At 39.8% G+C, this 22,247-nt stretch overlaps 1 protein-coding gene across 1 annotated transcript in view; it reads left to right on the top strand.

Annotated features, from left to right (window-relative positions):
- Window positions 1-22,247, top strand: part of URB1 (URB1 ribosome biogenesis homolog) — a 58,499-nt gene that overhangs the window by 2,391 nt on the left and 33,861 nt on the right. Inside the window, 12 exon segments of the mRNA XM_074858192.1 lie at window positions 1,768-1,900; window positions 4,343-4,439; window positions 5,887-5,972; window positions 7,879-8,004; window positions 9,768-9,898; window positions 11,032-11,227; window positions 12,503-12,640; window positions 13,034-13,207; window positions 13,814-13,964; window positions 16,451-16,573; window positions 18,769-18,881; window positions 20,098-20,217. Coding sequence (XP_074714293.1) covers window positions 1,768-1,900; window positions 4,343-4,439; window positions 5,887-5,972; window positions 7,879-8,004; window positions 9,768-9,898; window positions 11,032-11,227; window positions 12,503-12,640; window positions 13,034-13,207; window positions 13,814-13,964; window positions 16,451-16,573; window positions 18,769-18,881; window positions 20,098-20,217 — 1,588 coding nt within the window.

Here is a 22,247-nt window from a genome sequence, read left to right as displayed (position 1 = left end):
TAAAGTGGATGGTATCTTGAGTCCTATTATTTTAATGCTACTTGTTTGTGAAGTGAAATGTACTGCATGGACAGGGAGGAACAGGCTTTCGTGTAGTTCACAGAGGCTGAGCAGTCTTATCTTGTGATGACAGAAAGAACTGCTCTTGAGTGTTTTACTTCCCTGTATTTTTTGTAGTCTGATTTCCATGTTTATAATAGAATTTTTTCTTTCAGACTGGCTTTTCCTCTGTAACTTTCCCCATTTCTTAAATCTAAGGCCATTTTAGGTCAATTGAAGCACTACTCCAGTCTAAACAACAATTTCTCATGCTCTGTGGGCAGGCTGAAAGGAGTTCCAAGTGCCAGAGACATTTTAATACAAACCGGGAGGAAGTGGAAGGGAGAGGAAAAAAATGGAGACTGCAAATGTCTTGTCCAAGGCCAGTGTCTTTCGGCCTTTGGACAGTCCAGAATTAGAAAAGCATTTTCTGCTTTCCAGTTCATGGACACAACCACACTTCCAGTACCACTCTGTTGATCTCATTGCAACAAGCATTTTAACTGTACATAGAATCCCAAATACATGTGGATAGGTATATTGTGAATAAATTTTGAAACTATGCAACATCTGCACTTCTTTATTAAGTATTTAAAGATTACAGCTTTTGGAGAAATCTTTCTAGAACCTGCAAGGAGGAGGCTGCAGATTTCTCATGGTACTCTGATGGCATATGCTCTGCTTTTTCTGTGCTACCTCTTTGATGTGCAAAGGGATTTTACTGTGGTGGTACATCTGGGTGGGATCTCTGCTTTAATCTTATGGCTTTCTTACAGATTGTCTGTGAATGAAACGTGATGGACAGATTCCAAAACCCTTTGTGGAGGTTTGGAGACTGGTACCCAATGGCCCTGTAATGTTCCCATTGAAATAAATGGCAAACTCCCACAAATTTAGGAGTTCTTATTTTTTGGCACTTTCTTCCTTTTATCCTACTTTATAAAGTGAATGTCCAGCCTCTCATTACAGGTTTATTTTTGGGAAGAATATATAGGCATTCCCTTTTCCCTTCTTCTCTCCTTCCCAGTTGCCATTATCGCTGCCTAAAATAATGGTTTTGGTTGTTTTAACTTCCGCTCTATTTTCTCAGGCAAATTTTCCCAGTGCACAGTGAGCAAGAATCAAAACTGAGTGTAGATCTTGGGATTTAGTTAATGACAAGACCATGCTGCATACTTAAACTGAAGAAAACCTCTGTCATTCCGACAAAAAAATGCGGTCTTACTTGGGCCTATGCTGTGTGCGTCCTTAACTTTAGCATCAGCTGTAGCTCCTATGGACCTGCTTGTGACAGTAAAGTGCATAAGCATTTGCAGGACTGGGGGCTCTGTCCAAGACATACGCTTGTAGAAATAGGCTGTTCACAAAGATGACCGAAGTTCTTTGTGAATAGCGGAGCAACATTTGTGTTTGGCCTAAATCTGTGTTGTGATTGTCATTAAAATGGTTGGTTACATATTCAACTAAAGCTGCCATCAGCTGCAGCAAGAGCTTTGCACGACCAGGGATACTTTCCTAACGGCTATCTTGGTTGCTTGTGTTGGGACTGACTCAGAACTGCTTCATGCCTGAAATGGCTGAAGGCTTGAGTGGGTGTTGGAGGTGGAGTGCGATAATTTCTTTTACAGGAAAATGGTCTTTCTTTAAATTTTAATCTCTTGATTTGGTTGTTTGTGTAACTGTCACCCTGGAAGTAACCTGCAGGTTTTCCTCTGCATTTCGTTTTAGGATGAGCCGAGTGTGCCTTACCCTGTTGTCAGCAATGGTGGCTCAGGGGCCAGATTCAGCAAGGGATGTGTATAGCCATTTTGATTTCAATAATAAGTTTCTGCCTGGATTATTGAAAAAAAGATGTAAGAAGGTAAATTAAGTTTCTTTGTGCCATGAAATGATACACCATGGCTCCATCAGTTTTCTTCTGCCAAGTATTTAAAACTAAGCTGTTGCCACAGTCTCTTTGCTGTATTTTTGTCTGCAAGAACTTACCTCTTCCTGTCCTGTGTCAGGCTGAAATGCTTCTTGATTGTTTCTAATTGGCAGCAGAACTGATCTGTGGGACAAGAGCTTCCCATCTCCTTACATAGAAAATCCCCAGGGAATGTTTCTGAGTATCTGCCATAGTGGGAGAGCTGGCCTGCACCCTTGAGGTATAGGTTTGCTTCATTTTCCGTCCTGCTCTGGTCATTCTCATGTTGTCAGGGTGCAGAGCTCCTCAGGATAGCCTTGTTTTTACACTGCTTTGTAGAATTTATTGCAAAACATCGAAGTGCCTCATCTGTTTCTAATAAGCTGTGGTGAAATGTATAGTTTAATGTATACATGCATAGTTTCTGTGGGCTACCCTTTCAATGTCTAAATGGAGTGAAATACTTCTGAAGAGTATTCAATGATGTGTTTCGGAAGAGCTCAGTTTTTTTCCAGTGTAAGGATTGCAGTTTGAAATAAATGGAGGTTGGAAGTTCTGTGGTTGTTTCAATGGAGAGAGGATTTTGCACAGTACTAGTACAGTCAGAGTAATTACATTTGGAAATATAACAAAGAGTTTTAAACAGACTCTTGGTGGAAATCCTTGAGGAGGATATGCAAGTGACTAGAAAAAGTCACTCCTCTTTTTCCAAAAGGAACTTTATTTCTTGTTTCCTCTCCCTTTGCTAAAAATAATCAGGATTGACCTGAACCAGTGTTTTAGAACAAGAATATTTATACGTCGTTCCAAATACAAGTGGATATTTATTTATATATTTAGAACAAGAATATTTATATGCCATTCCAAATCAGTACTGGTACATTGTTTCTGGTTTTTAAAGATGACTTGCAGAATGAATGTGTACATTTGTGTTGGGTTTGTGTCATCTATGTTGACAAATGAGACTGTTTATATATAAAGCAATCAAGTAGAAGGCAAAAAACCAAACACGCACCTTTTTCCCTGAAACCATCTTTTACAAGTCTGGGAATATCAGATTTCATGGGTTTTGACCTTACTTCAGAAGTTGTCTTTAGGAGTACCTCCACCCCTTAAATTTAAATGCTTGGATGTAGTCTTTTGACCACAAGCTTATTAGATATGCAAGTAAGGTACAAGGAAAAAAGTTTCCAAAACCAGATTGAAGCTTACTCTTGCTCGGCTTTCAGTGAAATTATTGTCGCAACTGGCTGTGAGAGGGGAATTTTTAATACAAAAATATCAGGCCCAAAGCTTAGAGCTTTCTTTCTCTTTATTTCTTCTTTCAACCCTTTCATGAGTCACTTCTGCGCCTAGTCAGTATCTTCTTCCAGGCATTTTTACATGCAACTTAATTTTGCATAATAAGTTTCAAAAAATTACAAATCATGGAGGGACTTTTTATCAGGGAGTGTAGGGATAGGACGAGGGGTAAGAGTTTTAAACTGACAGAGGGTAGGTTTAGATTAGATATAAGGAAGAAATTCTTTACTATGAGGATGGTGAGACACAGGAACAGGTTGCCCAGAGAAGCTGTGGCTGCCCCCTCCCTGGCAGTGTTCAAGGCCAGGTTGGACGGGGCTTTGAGCAACCTGGTCTAGTGGAAGGTGTCCCTGCCCATGGCAGGGGGGTTGGGACTAGGTGATCATTAAGGGCCCTTTCAGCCCAAACCTTTCTATGTTCACATCCTGTGATCCTTTTCTAGGCAAAGTTTTCGCTGCTTTCACTGTGCCTGAATTTGTAGTTTTGTAACATATTAGCCCCTTTTTTAAGGGCTTTTTTTTTTTTTTCCTGGCCGGTCTAAGTCACATGACCTGCATAGCTCCATGAGCAGCTGTGATAGCCAGATGTGTGTAAGGCACAGAGATGGCAACAAGCTGCAAGGGTCCCTGAAACTGTCACTACTCTGGAAGGCTGTACAGTAAGAAATTGCAGCAGCACTACTGCGTTCTTGAGTATTTTTGTGAATTGACCAGTGTACCAAGCGGTGCAGAAGTGAGGATGTTCAGTGATGTGTGTACAGGGTTTGGCATGAAACTACTGTTAACGTTTTCTTTTTTTTTAATTATTTATGGCCTATCTCATATATTGAGAATTGAAAAATATGTGAACTAGAACACCTTCCTTTTTGACGCTAACTTTTAACAGACTGTGATCTGCTTAACACAAGAAGTTTTTCAAATGAATATACTGTGGATGTATTGCATATAAATGTATGTGTGTGACTATGTGCAGCATGTTTATAGAAGTTGCTTAATTTACCCGTTTATCGTACGTAGAAGGGTAACCAATTGTTGCAGTATTGGTTTTGCAGTTGTGTGCAATCTGTATGCTAACAGTGCCTTTTATCTTTTTTAGGGGAGAGCTGATGTCCGTATGGCCTATATTCAGTTTGCTCTCTCCTTTTTAATTGCTGGTGACAATGCAATCTTGTCACAGGTGCTGGAATTAAAAGGTACTTCACAATTGCTTCATTTGTTTTTTTTTAAGGTGGAGTCTTTTATAGGTGATAATAAATATGAGTTAATTCAAAATGTGAATCAGTTAAACAGCATGAATAAGATACAAAATACTTGCTACTGAAAAGCTTTAAACTTCTACAGTATTCTAGTGAGTGCCTCTTCTGCTTGAGAATAATGTTTGCTATCCAGAAAAACTTTGCAAAAACAGAAAGTCCGTAGTGACACAGATGTAAAAAAGGTAAAAGTAATGTAACTTTGAGGCCATAGAGTCAATAAGCAGGAAAAAACTTCATGGCCTCCAGCCTTGCTCATAACACAGTAATAGTGTATGTGTTGCATTACAGTTTTTTAAAAAAGTGTTAAAGACTGTGCGTACTTTAGTTTACATTCTGCCCTCATGCAGGACAACTGTTGTGTACTCCCTTAGACCACTTTTTGTCTATGATTCGGGAGATGAGTGTAATGTCCTTTGCATCCTTTATGGAGGCATTACATGGGAGTGCAGTCCAGGAGTATGTTACACCCATGTCTCTTAGAGAAGGGAGTCAAACTGAACTGACAAAGAAGGGGATCTAGAAAGCTAGATCTTACATACTGTTGATTAATACATAGTCACTTATGTGCTGAAGATAATGTAAAACTTCTTTTGACTTCAGTGATTTGAAATCTACTGCTGGTATTTCTTAAGTTGTGAATTGCAACCCTTGGTAAGGTTATGAAAGAATTCAGAAGGGATCTAGAAATACTCTAAAAAACCTCCCAGAAGTAATTAGCTGGCAGAAATTCATTTTTTCTACCATGAGGGAATGAGAACAGGCCATAATTATTTACTTCTGTTGTTCACACTACCCTGGGGGCTGCTGATTTCCTTTAATTGCTTTCAGTTGTTCAGTTCATTCTGTACAGGGAATGGCAGTACACACCTAGACCCAGTCAGCACAGCTGGCTTTCATTCCCCTGTAAGATATTGAAGTTATCTATAAACTGAAGTTCTCTAACTTTGGGATGCACAGGTGAGCCAAAAGGTGATGCATGTGGTTGGAGATGTAACATCCAAACAGCTGAGAATCACTCAGTGAAACAACTGCGAGTCCTTCAGTGGAAAGTATAGGCACTTGCTCAGGTTTAAATACTGCATAGCACATTGGGGCCCAAAATGTATTTGAAGATGACAGATACTGTTGACATAAATGTTAATAATCAAGTTGGCAAATTAGCTAGTTATGATGAGAGTAGGTTTGGCAGCATTACTTGTTCATCACTGTAGTTACAGACACATCATCCTTCTGAACTCTTGATTGCAGCCTTTTGGTTCATCCTTAAATATAACAGCAAGGTAAATAATATGACATTGAAGAGAAATGGGTATGAATTCCCTGAAGCATTTTAGTATGAAAATAGCTTTCACGTTTTCGCTTAACATTTGAAATGTCTTCTTAGATTTCATTCCAGATATTCTTCGCTCTGAAATAAAGGAAGACAAAGTTTCTACTGTCAATCTTCTGCTTTCCACACTGAGAACTAAGGTATGATATGCCCTTGAAACTGCATTGTTTCTTGTTTTTTATTTTCTTTGCTGCTGAAAACAGGTTTGTAGTAATTTCTCATAAAATGTATGGCTCTTTCAGATGTTGGCACTGTGCTGCTGCTGCTGAAAGTTTGTCGGTGTGTCCATTACTGGTAGTCTTTATTGGAGATTGATAGCTTGGCCATATTACTGTTTCAAGACTGAAGGTTGTTGTACTTTTTCAGTGCCCTCTTTCAAAGGAAGTCAGTGCAATAGCTTGTACTTGGATGCTAATTTCAGCTCATCTTTAGTGTGTGGTGTCCAACAGATTCTGATTGTTTCATGGGTTCTGATTGCATCAGTGCCAAGTCTGAAGGTCAAAAGTACTGGAGACTTTTTAGTGCTTCCAGGTGACAGTAAGATTGGTCCTTCAGTTAATATGTCTCATGCTGAAATGGGGAGGTCAGCTAGATTTGAGTAGGTTTGTTAGCTCTGAGCTAGGTAATGACATACAATCTTCTTTCCAGGAGAAAAAGGATTTTGTGTGTTTTTAGTGTGGGGACTGTGACATGAAATGGGTCTCTAGGAGCTATCTGGTTGCAGCTGAAGGATGTGGGGTAGTCTTGGCAGGGCTCTGTTGAGACCACATCCTGTGGTCCTGGTTAGCTGGTCTTTGGACTTGCTTACTGTTAGGATGGCAAGGTTTCTGCTGCAGGAGATAAATTCAGTCAAAGGTATTTCTTGGTGGGGTAGAAGAAAAGGGAAGTCATATCATTAAATTGTCTTCCCGAGATCAGAGAAGTTTTTGTGAAAAAGAAGGGGTACATTCCACGTGCTAACAGAAAATACTGTTGGAGAGGTATGTCTGCTCCCCTTTGAAGTTGTTTTTACTGATTCTTTCATAGCAGACAGAAATAACCTTGTGATATAGCAGGGTTGAAAGCAGGAATTGCTGAAAGGTGTGAGAGTTGGTTTAGTCTCGACTGCCTTTCTTGTGCTCTGTTGTTCCTTAGCTTCTGAGCATGGCTGTGCCTCTTTCCCTGTGATGCACCAGCTTGTTGCTGCTGTGGGTACAGCAGCTGCACCAGAGATTTATTTTATGTCTATAAAAGAGTTTAAAAAAATGTTTTTAGTTCCAGTATCTATGATTTTTGAATCTCTGTTTTGAATTACTGTAGCAATGTTGCACAAGCTGTTGTATGACCAGTTGGAATGAAGAAAAAATAGTTTCAAATTTAGAGTGTAACCATAAGAGCCGGCCTCAGACTCAGGCTTTTCACAACTCACAATTTAAAGACAAAAGTATTCTTCCATTTTTCTGTTGCAATAACCTTGGAAGAAGAAGAAAGCTAGCATTTAAATGTAAAATAAACCTCCTTGAAACTTTATTTTCTAAATGAAGCTTTTCCCATGTGGAATCATACATCATGTATTGTTATGTTATCGGTGAAACCTAATGCACTGTATGACTCCTTCAGTTTAGCAAGGAAAATGAGAATTAAAAAATGCAGACAGGAGAACACAGTAGAACTTTTGAGAACTTCCCTCACTGTGTTTTCCCTTGCATTCAAACTTTATTTGTAGCAGGTTCTACCATCTCTACCAGCAGGTTTTCTTGATCCTAGTCTGTGGCTGTGCTGCTCTAAAGTTGAGCTCTTTAGTTGAGCTTGAAAGTCTATCCTGTCCAGCATGTGCAGTGTTTGCAGAAGTTGGTGTAGAGTCCTATGGCTTCAACCATATCAAGATGGGAGCAGAAGTGTGTGAAAGAAGAGTTAACAGGACATGCAGAACCTTTTGTCTGCTGTAGTCTGGAGAGCAAGCTATGTGTATGCTAGAAGAATGAAGTATGTTGCTGATTTGCTATTGTTTTATGATAACTTGCAATAAAGGTAAGAGCTGTTTGGTTTTTTTCTCATTGTTTTCAGGTGGTTCAAAATAAAAATATCACCAAAACCCAGAAGGTGCGCTTTTTTACTGCAGAAGTGTTGATTCACATTGCTTCACTTTACCGGTGGAATGGGATTACTGATGTCAGCCCTGGGGATTTAAAGGTCTGGTAATTTCTTTCTTTGTAACTCCTAGTCCTTGTCCTGCCTTTTTTTTCCCCCCACCTGTCCTGCAGCCCACAGGTTTTGAAATAGCTCCCAGTTACTCTAACCTTGATGAGCTCAAGAAGAGGGGGATCTGCTGAGGCTACTTAAGAAGAAACCCCAACTTTGTGCTGCTTCTCACCACTTGAGGACGAGGGTTTGTTTCCCCTCCCTGATTGCCAGAACTGGGTCTTTTGGGTGCGAGTACTGTATTCCATTTCCTGGACACATTTGTGTCTCTGTAGGAGAATATATCAGGGAGCAGTGTTCTGACCGCATGCCTCATTCCCATCCTACACACTGACCTGGTAGGAGAGCTAAACTCCCAAGATGGTTGCCAGCCTTTTCATCTTACATTGTTTGAGAGGTTGGCAGGGTTTCTGAGGGTTGAGCTGTTATTGATTCTACTGGTCCATGAAATCACATTCCTAAAGTCATAGATGAGGCAAGGATCAGAGCCACAGCCAGTGGGTGCGTGTTAGTACTGCAGATGTTTTGTCATCTTCTCTTCATAAATAGTTTACAATTTTGCTTTTTTATTTTTCTTAATCATGTAATCTCTTTTTGTCCCCCTTTCACTGTGGGAATGTCTAAGGCGTGGCTGTAAGCTCAATGCAAACAGTAGAAAGACTTCTATGCTTCCACTGGGTTTTGGCTGCAGACTTTTCAACTTTGTGTTGCTTGATTTTTAGAGGCCCAACCATTCTTCTTCAAAATGTCTATCACTGAACAACTGTTAACCTGTTATACTTCCTTTACTGTTTGTTTATGCTTATGCCATTCCAATCCTGATATATTGTAAACACCTTTTGAAGAAGGTCTGTTTCTAGTAGGTGTCTGCTTGGAGCTATGCAAATCTATGACCCTATTCATAAACATGCATTTCAGTTTTGAGTAATTTTAAATTCTTACAATTCCATCCAGTCCTTGTGAGGTATATGGTTTGTGATTTTTCCCATCCACAATTGTCAAGAGACTTCTCATTTATAGGGATCTTGAGTTGTGCTGGATGTAAAAGGTTAATGGAATATGGGTTCATTTTTCTTTTTCTTGTTTGACATGGATATTTGGTTACTTCTTCCATTTTTGTATGGTGACTGTAATGGCATTTCTGCCCCACCTTTCTCTGAAGTCTTGGCATATTCAATCCACCTTTCTTGCCTGGTATTAAAGTTGTTCCATCTTATGCCAAATTGGCCCAAAAGGCATACACGTGCTTGCTTCACATGCTTTATGCTGAAGGCTTCAGTGAATTTTTTTAATTTTTTTTTTCTGGTCTTTCTGAACTTTCTCATGGTGAACCTGGTCTGTATGATTGAAAGTTGGTTATTTCAGATTAAATATTAGATCCTTGACTTCAGAGTCCCAGGGTGGCCTTGCCCAATTTATGCAAGTTTTATATTGCTACTTTTCTTTAGCTTGATTTTCTCTGTCTTTTCCTGTCTGTTGCCTTAGCAGATGCCTTAAGTCAGTAATGTCCTGCAAATAGTACATATGTACCTAAATCTGGGAGGTTTGCTTTCCTTGAAACAAAAAGCATTGTAATATTGAATGTGTTTAATACAGAAACTGAAACTTGTCTTGTTAATCTGAACAAAAGCCAAAATGTCTTTTAGCATTTCTGTAAAAGGAGCCTCATAAAATTTAGAGATAAATTGATGGAAGATTTTCTTCTGTGATACCAAAAGTCATATGCCTTTTCTACTTTTTTTTGATTTTTATAGGTGACTCAAGGTTCTGAAGAGGTAGGAAAGACGATGGTACGGGATCTTGTTCATAATTTCTTAATGGACCTCTGCTGCTCTCTGAAACATGGCATAACTTTCTATGATCCAAGTCTTGGAACTTCTGGCAAGTAAGTCACTGGACAGCTGAGAATGTATGTGAACTTTGTGCTAGGAACAAGAGAGACCTCACTAGTTGTCTGCCCTTCCAGGCCTTTGCCGGTAGCTGTACTGAATTCAGCTTCCATCTCTTTCTTCTGTGGCAGACGAAGGAAATATGTTGGGATCTTTGTTGTTTTTGTTTTTAACTTCCCAAGATCAAACTACTGGATCTCCTTATACCTCAGCATACTAGACAGTGCTCTGCCCTATTCACAGGGGCTTAACCAATGTCATGTTACTCTGAGCCATCTCCATTTATAACTAGATACAAAGTCTCCTGTTGTAAGGTGTGATTTTTGGACCATAGATTTTTTTGATGTGTCAATAAAGCCTCAAAGCTGCAGTGTTAACCAGAGGGTGGTAAAATACCTAGTCTAATTTACATGTAGAACCAGACATGGTTTATCCCAGATTTTGGCAAAATGCTGACATTGATTTCGGTAGTGCCAGAATTTGGCCTGCGACACCTAATCTGGAAGCACCTATTTACCCTACTGTTTCCATTTGCTGATTAAAATATGTGTGCACTAAGATTATGACTGACAGAGAAAATAATTGAGGCTCTTGTAATTCCATGGAGGGGTTCTCATAGGGTGGATATATGCTTCATCACATTATCTGGGAAAAGAAGGTACTAGATTGTAGTAGCAGGTACTAATACTGAGTGGTGCTAGAGCAGGTTGTTTCTTACTTTGAGCAAAATTTTAACTGGTACTCATGTGGTATCTGCGGTATTCTCACTTTGTTTATGGACATACAGAAGAACACTTAAAAAAAAAAAAAGGGACCAAAAGACCACAGAAAATACTTCCAAGTTTAATATTAAGTTTTAATTCTACATTTTTAGCTTTGTGAAGTTTACTTAGAATATTTCTGAAACTGTGGATTTAATTAAAAGTAATTACTGTTTCTGATGCGGAAAGCCTGGAGGTAAATTCAGTTCTTACTTTTCTGATTATGAACGCAGAAATTATGCCAGCATTGTGAGAGGTCTTGCCTTGAATTTTACTCCAGCAACAGTTAGAGGAGTTGCAGAGTTCCATCACATGTAAAGTATCGAAATAAGGATTTCTTTTTTAAAGTATTTTTTTTTCTTCAATAGGGGAGGAAATGTGGTGCTTCTGCGCTTTCTGCTTGGTTTAAAAACTGCAACAGAAGATGAAATGGTTGCTGATCTCATGGTGAACATTCTTAAAGTATGCCCAGATTTATTGAATAGATACTTTAAGGAGACCCGGTATTCCTTTGTTCCTAGACTGAAGTCTGCTTGGATGGACAATATGAAGTTACTCAAAAAGGTAAGAGTATGAATGACGCACACCACCTCTCAACAGAAATGTGCAATCCCAATACTCTTTTTTTTTTCCTCCAAAAGTTGAAGTAGTTTTTATTAAACAGTAGTGCAGAATTACACAACATCTTAATAGGAAAGATGGTAAAGTCAGACATTCCTGATCTACAGAAGAGTTACCAAGCCAAGGAGCTTGGTAGTATATTGGTAAGCCTGCCTTTGATTGCTTTTATTACAGGTAGATATTATAATGCCATTCCTGTTACAGTTTGGGTACTGTGCAGTACGGAGCCCAGACGGCTTGTGGTGTGGCCATGTTAGGTTTAAAGTAACTCTGAATTCATGAATTTAGCCAAGGTCTTCCTAGTGACAAGGAACAAGATTCCACTGATTTCAGAGGAACTAAGCTGAGGATCAGGGTGTGGGTTTGTTTTTGTTTCAGAAGCAGCTGTCCTGTATCAGAGGAAACTCACATGTCTGAAGATGTATTGTGTTCACAGCTGTAAATGCACAGTGCTTCAGAGTTTATTAAAATCACTAGAAAGCAGACAGGCACAATATTTCATAAATAATGATTGTAAAAACAAACCAGTCCAGCAGTGGGGAAGTTAGATGGCTAAGTGAACTAAACAGGAAGGGCTTAATGGTTCTGAAATAATACCATCAGTTACAGTATGTTAGGAAAGAAGCAACAGGATGCTGTTAAATGTTGAAGATGGTAAGTGATGGGGGGGAAGATGGCATCCTGTTTTCTATGGGTGCTGAGGGAAAACAAGCCATGGCTGAGCCACAGCTGCTTTAAAAACTGTAGACATAGAGTGAGTTGGAAGGTCATTTGGTAAAAAGCCATACTCAGAGCAGGAGGCTATATAAACATTTAACTAAACTGGAAAAGAAGGAATTGACATAAGAAGCAGTGGGAGATATCAAATTGATGATACCTTTTTTGAGATGCAGCAACGTTGAAGCTCAGCTAGAAAAACCTTTTGTCCTTTTTTGAGTGTTCCTTTGCTTTTTTGCTTACCTTAAAATGAGCAGGTAGGATCTGTAGCCTGTTTGTTGAAAAGGGGTGGCCTTTAGCAGGGATGCAGGTCACATACGGGTGTTCCATTTAGTTGAGTAGGAGTCTGGGGGATGCTCTGTAGCATTTCTGCGTAAAAGTTGACATTTAGTGCTGTCGTTGCTTTTGGCAAGTCAAAACCCTTCTGTAAAATGCTCCCCAGAAGAAGCTGTTATCTCCAGGACTATATTGATGTTGATTAAATTGTTACTTTTATTTCAGGTCTATGAGGCTCAACCAGAGATCTCCAGTTCTTTTAAGACTTCAGAGTTCATTCCTCTTCCCAAGTTGCTTTCAATGGTGATGGTAACAACAGTCCCTGCAGTGTGCAACAAAATAATGTTCACCCAAGGGCTAAATGTAAGAGCAGTCTGTAGTGTTACAGTGGGTTTTTCTGTCCCAGTTAGTACTGTTTGATTTAAGTGTGTGATCATCCAAGAAGTTTCGTAGGTTGGTTAATTACATACATTTTATATTGTCTGTCCCAGCATAAATCTGGCTTGGGGAAGCACTGGGAAATGAATTATAGCCCATTGATACTGCTTCTAAGAGCTGTTCACAAGCACCAATTCTGACAGTGCTCCCTAGTAGTTTAGGCTGGGGATCTGAAAACCTACACATTCTGTCCTGCAAGCCAAGGTTGAGGAAATAATGAATTTGCTAACAAATTTTAACATATTTTCAGAGTACAGATTATGTGCAAAGCATAAGAGGAAGCACTGAAATGTCATTAATTCAACTTCCTTCTTGTAGTTACCCAGCACAGTAGTGAAGCACAGTATACTGTCACTTGTGTCAATGGTTCTGAGAAGAGCCTTGAAGAATATAGAGTACTGTTTGAAGGAAGAAACTTGGCAAAAGTCAGAAATCTACACACTGTCAATGATGCAGGAATTCGTACAGCTGTACAGAGAAGCCATCAGCAAGGTACAAAGTAAAAAGAAAATTGGGTTCTAACATGAGTCATTTTGCAGCTGATAACTACTCTGCACTTTCTCCCCAAGTGGTTGTGGCCTGGGAGTGAGGAGATGGTATCTTTGGGCAGGGGGAGGGGAAGGCTGTGGGTTAAAAGATGTTAATAATGGGTGTGGTAGTAGACTACATTTCCTAACACAGCTGGCTGATGGAAAGCAAATAAAATTTTGTTGGGAGACAAATTGGTAATATAACTCCTGTGCTGCAAATGAATTCCGAGAGCAGGCTCTGAAGCAATTATCTCCTGGTTCAAGTAAATTGTAGCCAGCAGAGTTCACTCAGAGTTAGAAGTTAGACAATGTAGCACTTGAGTTGAAAATACCAGGAGGGTGAAGAACCAAACAAATTTTCACAGGAAACTTCAATAACATGTTCTTTCCAATATTTATGTTCTGTAGAAGTGAAAGTCCATTACTTGATTTCAGATCTTTTTCTGATTGCATACAAGACCTTTGTGAAGAGCAGCAAATTCTCGTGTTGGTTGGTTGTGAATATTTTTATCACAGCGGCTTTGTGTCACGCAGGAGAGCTACTGCAATTTACTCTTCTTGCTTTTAGCTTTTACCAGACATGAATAATATAGTGGCTGTCTGGCAGTCCCTTCTGAAGCAAGGGAGAGAACACCACAATGGCCAAGAGGAGAAAAGGGGAAGTGATATCTCCGCTGTGAAGGCAATGACTGAGACAGCAGAAGTTACTGAAGAGCATGGTAGGCAAACAGGTGGAGTTACTCCTTCTTCCATGTATGTGACTGACTGTTGTGAAATCCTCACGCCATGTAAGGTTGTTAACTTCAGCAGAGTCCAGATGTAACTTGTGCATTTACTGTTCATATTTTGCTTTTTTCAGTTCTTTGGGCGGTTTAATTGTGACCAGTGTCAGTTTGACAAATAGGCTGCCCATTGCTACTAGGAGGTTAAGTTTGACTTTCTGCTGTCACAGAATGGTTGGACTTGGAAGGGACCTCTGGAGGTCATCCTGTCCAATCCACCTGCCTAAACCTCATTGCCCAGGACCATGTCCAGATGGCTTTTGAGTATCTCCAAGGAAGAAGGCTACAACAACCTCTCTGGGCAACTTGTGCCAGTGCTTAGTCACCCTCACAATAAAAAAGTGTTTCCTGATGTTCAAGAGAACCTCCTGTGTTTCACTTGTGCCCGTTGCCTCTGGTCCTGTCACTGGGCACCACTGAGCAGAGCCTGGCTCCGTCCTCTTTGTACACTCCCTTCAGGTATTTCTGTACATTGATAAGGTTCCCCCGAGCCTTCTCTTCTCCAGGCTGAGAAGCCCCAGCTCTCCCAGCAAAGGCATAGGAGAGATGCTTCAGTCCCTTCACCATCTTTGTTGACCTTTGCTGGACTCTCTCTAGTATGTCCATGCCTCTCTTGCGCTGGGGAGCCCAGAACTGGACACGGTGCTCCAGGTGTGGCCTCACCAGGGGAGAAGTAGAGGGGAAGGATTGCCTCCCTCCACCTACTGGCAGCACTCCTCCTAATGCAGCCCAGGGTACCATTCATCCTCTTTGCAGCAAGGGCACATCGCTGGCTCAAGTTCAACCTGGTGTCCACCAGGTCCTTTCCTGCCAAGCTGCTTTCCAGCTGGGTGGCCCCCAGCATGTACTGGGGTTGTTCCCCCTCAGGTGCAGGGCTCTGCAATTCCCCTTGTTGAACCCTCCTGTCCTTGATCTTCCTATGCTAGTAAGAGTATTTTGCAGTCATGCAATAAAGCAGGCGGGGAAACTGATACACCTGAAAAATAATTTTTTGAGGAATTTTTGTTTGGCCAAATTATTTTACTGTGAGATAATTTTTTTGAAGCAGTTAGTTATTGTGGCTACTGAAGTGCTTGCATTGCTATAGCACAGGAGTAGAAACATGCAAGTACTGGAAGAGGGAGAGAGGATTGGAATGAAGGCTTCAGTTTTCCTCTCTCAGAACCAGTGTCACTCCTGAAGGACTTGGTTTCACAGTCCCATTTCAGGGAACTGGAAGTTATAGTATTCTCTGTAGCTTGGATAGCAGCCTGCAATGTTTTACTTACAGACTGAAGGTAAATCTACAGCCAGTTTCATGTCCTTCACAGGGCATATTCCACAGTGAGACTTCCTGGAGCAGAGAGTTTTTCAGTGTAAGTCCTATGTGTGGCTTTGGGCAGCAAAACAGTTGTCAACGCTGACTCTCCAAGGCTCTTTATTGGTAGAGTTCCTGCTGAAACCAATGGAGCAGCTAATCCCTAAAGTACCGTAGTGGTAGTTTCTCTGCATACTAGGGTGATAATACTGTATCGCTCACCTTTTACAGCTTTATTTGCACTGTGGCCACTAGAGAATTCTTTTTTAATGGGAGTTGAGACTCAGGCAAACAAAGACAAAGTTATGCATGGCATCCATCCAGTTCTTCATAGCTCCCTGAGGGAGACCCAGTTAACAGGAAGAAAGTAGGTGTTAAAAAAAAATTTTGGCTGCCCTTCATTTATTTTGCTTCCTTTCATTAATGACTGGATAACAAGTAGCTTTTATGCATCCTCATGTTATAAACTAAAAGAATATTTAGCTGCTGAGATAGCTTTTCCTAAGAAGTAAACTGCTGCCTTAACTGGGGTTGGTGTTTCTCTCCTATAGGTATTTGTTGTCTTCCTCTTGCCAAGAGGTCGCACTGAGAAAGTATTATTTTGAAAGAGGGAAGGGAAAGAAAGAAACCTTTAATTGAAGTAATAAATTAGTAACAAATTAGTGTACTGTCTCCTGCACTTCCCCAGTCAAACCTACCTGGCATTAGGTAAAAATAGTGTCCCCGGAAACCAGCAGCGCAACTTCACTTTTTTCTGTTGTTCAGCCTTAAATTAAACAACAGTGGGACTGATTGGATTCCTGTAGTGGGTGTTAAAATGTTGAGGTTATCTTTTATATGTGTGAGCATTTTGAAATCAAATTACAAATGTCAACTGCAAATTTAAGCACTGAATAAGCTGATTTAGGTTTCGAAAGTATTCATGCAGGAATGCTGGGGAAGGAACCTGGGGATTCCATGATTTTTTGTCTGTTTCCTCATGTTAGTGAGGAAGATAACTGATCATTTCATAGGCATATCTATTGGACATATAGTTAGTAATTCTCATGTTGGATAATGCAGGTGCTACACTGTGCTCTCTTGGTATGAAGGAAGGAGAAATTAATTATGTAAACACTTTGTTTAGGTTCAGATGATGCTGAGACACTGTTTCTGAAAGCTGCACTGCTTCAGGTCATATGCCTTTATCAGAAGGTTGTGCCCCACTTGGTAGCACGGAGCAACTTTGATTTTAGCAAGCTGCTAAAAGGTATGCGATCGGTATTTCTATTACCTTCATTGTTTTCTCTGGATATTTACAAAGTCCACAGCAGAAGGGAATGTTTGCTCTTCTGTGTAGACAGAGAAAGAACTGTTTTCTAAAAGTAACCCATTTTAGTTTCTTCATTGTGTTGGCATTTATTGTTGCTATTTCTGCAGTGCTCTGGCACTCTGCCCTCTTAAATTCCATAGCTGCTCTGCTACACTCAGTTGTTGTAAGTGGTAGTTTGTGCTACAGTCTTCCTCTTTGTGTGTCATATTCTTGCAAATATTTGGTCTTTATGGGGTTTTAATTCTAATGTTTCTGAGGAAGACTTACGTCCAACTCGTAATGAGATTTGGGTGTGTAATTCTCCTAGACTTATGTCAACAATCCCAACATAAGTAAGTTATTTCCAAACTCTTATTAGCTGCAGTGATACAGATTTATTTTTTTTTTAACAGAATAGTTCATGGAACATTCGGGGTGGGGGAAGAGCACATACAGATTTACCAGTTTCCTCTGGAAAATATTTTAACATTCAAGTATTTTTTCCATTTGCTGAGTTTTGAATTATTTTGTCATAGTTTGGCAGTCTGTGGGGAGAAGAACAGTATTCTGTATAGTATTATCTCCTGTGGAAAATCTATATGAGGAAGCACATTAGCAATATTGTTGTATTTTTGTCTCTGATGTCATGTTCATGGAGGGTATTCCTCTTCACACAGCAGAAATAAACAGAGACATTCTGTACCTGCTTAATGCAGCAAGGATGATGAGCCACAAATTATGGGCTGTGGGCAAGATCCTCCAATACTGTTTGTGGTGCAATAAATACACCCATTTAAAATGGAGACTGGAGGAGAGCGCAAAATGTTCAGGTGTCATTGCTGTCTGTGAGCCACCAAAGCTTGTAGGCCACCAAACTAGAGCAACTCTCTATGTTTTAGGCAGGTCTGAGATGTGTAGGGATGGGAGTTATTTAAATGCCTTAATTAAAGTCTGTCAGCGAAGAAAGGGGCTTTAAACAAAAAAACCCCTCTAAATCAACTGTCTCATGCGTGAGGTTTTTCCTCTCTCTGTCAAAGCATATTTAATTGGTTTGTATACTTGGTGACTCACCAAATCACATACTCTGTTTATCCCTTTTTTCTTGCATTGGTCTGCTTTATTCAAAACGGACAAAAGGCAGGACACCTTTTTGTGAGGCAGAAATCTCTTTGATTATATGTTTTGTTACAGTATGAAAAAATAAAGTTGAACAGGCTGGAAAACAGTGTCATTCTCAAACAAATGCAATGAAGTGAACCTGAATATTAATTTTGATGAAAGATAATATGGTAGAAAATGATGGTGTAAATTAATCATGAAACTTCATTCTCTCAGATGTCAGATTGAGAGTTCTGTCGTTCCTTCCGCTCGCCCTGATTGAAACATACACTCCAAAGGCGATATTTCTACCTTGTAGCAATACGTTCTTTAAACAGCTTTAAACAGTTTTACTGTTTGGTCTTACCGTTGGCTAGACTTTATAGTGACTTCTTAAAATTTATTGTTCTCTCTCTAATGTGGACCATAAAGATACTGCACAGACTATGAAAAGCACACTGATACAAACAAAACCTTTATACAGCTGATCTCTGTATGTAACTTAACTGCAGTTAAAGTGTGGGCAGGTCAATTTTTGGAGCACACTGTAAGGGTCTCTGCACAGCTTTGTGACCTGTAACGTGGATAATTCTGAAGTTACCCCATAGCAGTTGTTGTGAGCAGATGATAAAAGTGATGTAGGGAGAGACAAAAGTTCCATTGCCTGTAGCAAATATTGTAATAGTATAAGGGTTAAGATTTGTTGTTGGCTTAAATTCTGTATTTTGGTCTCCAGTTTATCCATCCTCTTTACTTCTTGTAGGACACAGCTTTTCAGGGCTGCAGAGACTGATAGGAGAGATTTTTGTATTGCCATGCATCAGTCAGTGATGGCTTGGGCCAGAGGCAGGTGTTAGACTCTCCCTGCTGAGGGTTGGATTCCAACCTTATGTTGGCCAAACATCATCGTAGTGTGTCTGGGTCTCAGGGCAGGAAAATCATTTGTGGATTGCCAGCTTATCTCATGGTGGTTTGAAACCTGAAATGATTAGTGCTCCTGAGATCTCGGAAAGATGTACCAAAATAAAGTTGACTGTATTGCTTTCAAACCTCAGGTATCGTCACTGAAAAGGGCCTCCGAGAGGAGGTCCCTCCTGTTCTGCAGCACCATATACTTAAAGTGGCTTTGGAACTTCCTGCAAATAAATTTGCCTGGTTCAGAGTACAGGTAAGAAACTTTAAGGCAGATTTTTGTTTCCTTGGCCTGTTCTCAATTCTTTACATCTGACACTGCCTAGTTTTAAACTAGTCCTAGCCCAGTCGTTTTAGGAGTTGGCCCTTTTGTAAAACCAGTAGGAATTACAGTCTTAGCAATAGTAAAGAATCCCTTCTGAACTGAGAAGTTTTTCTACAAGGACAGATATTTTTGACACCCTGACAAGGGTTGGTCAGGGTTCCTTCAGCTCTTCTTGTCTTTGGAGAGGGGCACGAGTCAGAATTTACTGGTTTCCACTTGTCTGGAAAGTGTGAGATTTCAGACCAAGGGAATGAGCTGCTGAGGGGAGCCATCCCACCCATTCTCAGGGAAAATTGTGACATTTGTTAAGGCTGTCCTTCCTTTCCATAATTACTGGAAACCTTCAGGTCCACTGCCCTCTTCTTTACTGCAGACTTGTAACATAAGAAAGCTGTAGAGGGCCTGCTTTTCATATCTGGAGAGAGGAGTGGGCCTAGCTTTGTGGGGAAGCAGAGAGACCCATGAGTGTTGTGATTATGACCCTGCCTTGTAGATTTTCTGTTCTCTCCAGTTGACCATAAAGGAAAAGTGGGGAGAGTTAAGAGCAAGCAAAGGAAAACCTGGAAATGGGCAAAGAAGCTGAAGTATTTTCTTGTGACTTTACCCTCCTAGTATAGATAGGTTTTAACAGAAAAGATAAAAGCCAAATCTGGTAATATTACAGAGGGTTATGGTTGTTAGACATCAAATGCAAGTCAGTGAGAAGAGAAGGGGAGGTGGCTGAAGGATTGTCATTTGATGTTCAGGTAGCGTTCAGCATCCCTGTGACTTGCAGTGTTTTCCTGTTCTTTGGGGATCAGCCTTTTAAATGATTATATTCAGATGGTACTTGTAGGAAATCTGAATTCGTGGGGATAACAGAAATAGAAGTAGAATGGATGATTGGGGAGGAAGGTAGCTTTATCTTGGATGCTTGTATTAGTTGGTGTTTCTGTTACTCCTCTCTTCCACTTTCCAAAAACCCATTGTACTCATTTTCCTGGCTTACTGAATGCAAAGTGGTGTAAATGATCCCTTTCATTTCTGGCCTTGTTATTTTGGGGCAGGTCTGTACAATAATGTACTTATATTACATATCTGCTTCAGTGCAACATAATGCTGTACAGTGTTGCTATACCAGGGGAATTTTAATATATTTTTCTTTTAGGATGTCTCTGAGACAGAGAAGGTATCTGGTGAAAAATCAGTATTCTATTTACTGATGAAAATGTTTGTAACAAGTAACCATACTCATCTGAAAATTTCAACCAAAAAACTGATAATCAAGGTAAGCGTTTGATCTGAAATATCGGGATATTCACTATATCCCATTAGTCTGAAATTTCAGGATTGTAAAATTTTTTCTTAAAGCAGATACGTTTACTGCATAGTTGTGTGGCCAACAGTCTTCTTTCCTGTTTTCTGTGACCGTTCTTGGAATTTGCTGTCAGATAACTATTAGCTAAATATTCTATGAAAGTAAATGATGTAAACTGAATTTGCAGCAACAGTTGATGAAATAGCAAGCAAAATGTCTTTAATGTTTGCCCACTTTCTAAGCTGAATTAATTCTGATACTGTAATAAATCAAAGTAGTTTGTGCCTGCAAAGGTCTTGACATCAATCAGAAAGAGGTTATTTTTGATTTTTCTTTGTTATCCTCATTTATTTAATCTGTACTTCATCACTTTAGCCTTCCTAAAGCCTTAGCTAGTTTGCTGTGGCCTTACAAAATAGTCCTGTTTGTTACAGTCTGATACAAGCTCTGATGCAAGGAGTACTTTTGTCTTAAAATTTAATTAAAATGCCTTTCTGTGCTTTTAAATAAATTATCTGACTTTTCAGAAGTGCCGATCAACTACAAGTCTCATGAAGGCATCAGTGGCTGTTTTCAGTATCTTTTTAAAACTGGGCATCTTTTCGTTATCTAAGTAGGGGTAGAGACCTACATTAAAAACAAACCCAACCAAACAACTGTCCCCATGAAGAGAAAATCCAAAAAGCTGTTCTAAGCCCTGAACAGGGCTCCTTGTACAGTGTCCAGTAGTAATAGTGGCATGCAAGTTTGTGTACAGCTTTGTGCCTTTAATTTCTGTGTTTAGCTTCAATAACAGGTTGCAATTGTGATGTTCAATCCACTAAACAAAAGTTAAGAGTGGTTGAGCTAGGTTTGAGTTGGCCTTCATCCCTGCAAGGGATTAAAGTCAGGTTAACTGTCTCACTGTAATGAATATCTCAGTCAAAAGCTACCCAGTACTGTTTTTCTGGTGTATTTTGATTCTTTTGCTGAGTGGAGATGTGGGCTGCCTGACTCATTCTTGTTTCGTCTTTTAGATTCAGTCCATTTCATTTTTTCTGAAGAGAATACAGGAGCAGTGAAGTTAGAGCAGTTATGTCAGCAGAAAAGCTGCTAAGAATAGATGTTAATGAGTGTGTTTTGCTTATTTTTCAACACAGTCCCATATAATCGGAAGGCATGTTTTTGGATTTCACATTCTGTTCCTGCCTGTTTTCATGAGAGCTGCAAGTGTATTTCTATTTCGAGACTCTGCCAAAAATAGTTAAATATTTTAAAATGAATCCTTTTTTCTTTTTTTTTTTCCTTTCTTTAAATGAATTATCCTGTCAGATTTGTGTAAGCAGTGGTGTTATTTTTATAGCTGCTGGTGGTGTACACAGAGTAAATGTAGAGCAAATGAGCTGTGATAGCTTTCTTTGTATTTTGTGTGTGGGGAGAAACGAAGACACAGATTCATCCTGCATAATTACAGTCATTTAATGTAGGTGCCAGAGTTAGGAAGCTGGTCAAGGTTTCTTCTTTGGTTGAGAGTGAGGGACAGGCAGTTCTGCCATCATACAGTTAAAATTGCCTGTCGTCTGGATTGTCCTTCAGATAGCCATTCCTCCTTCTCCTCTTCTCCCTCCTCCTCCTTTCTTTTACAGATGGAGCTTAGGGTCACGAAGTTCCTAATTTAGGTGCCTCAGATAAGGGCCTGAATTTAGAGAGCATGAAAGTGGGCTAAAATTTCTAAATATGTTAATGCCTGTTACTTGATTGTGATAAAATTGTGTCTACCTCACCACCCACAGCAACCGTGAGTATGCCTACGCTTCTCTCTGGACCTTGCTGTGGTCATGACCCGCTGTTCGTTTATCTGACTGTTTACCCATCTGCCCAACTCTTTTAAGCACAAGTAGCCTAATTTAGATTTAATTTAGCAATGATTTTCCTTTAAATGACATTTTTTAAGGGTATGGTGCTTTTTTTTTCTTGCTGTAATGGTATAAAGATGTACAACCTGCTTAAAGCAGTATAGC

This window comes from Strix uralensis, chromosome 2 (genome assembly GCF_047716275.1).
Source record: "Strix uralensis isolate ZFMK-TIS-50842 chromosome 2, bStrUra1, whole genome shotgun sequence".
NCBI classification, from domain to species: domain Eukaryota; kingdom Metazoa; phylum Chordata; class Aves; order Strigiformes; family Strigidae; genus Strix; species Strix uralensis.
Note: the sequence above shows the minus strand (reverse complement) of the source record. Positions and strands in the feature narration are given on the sequence as shown.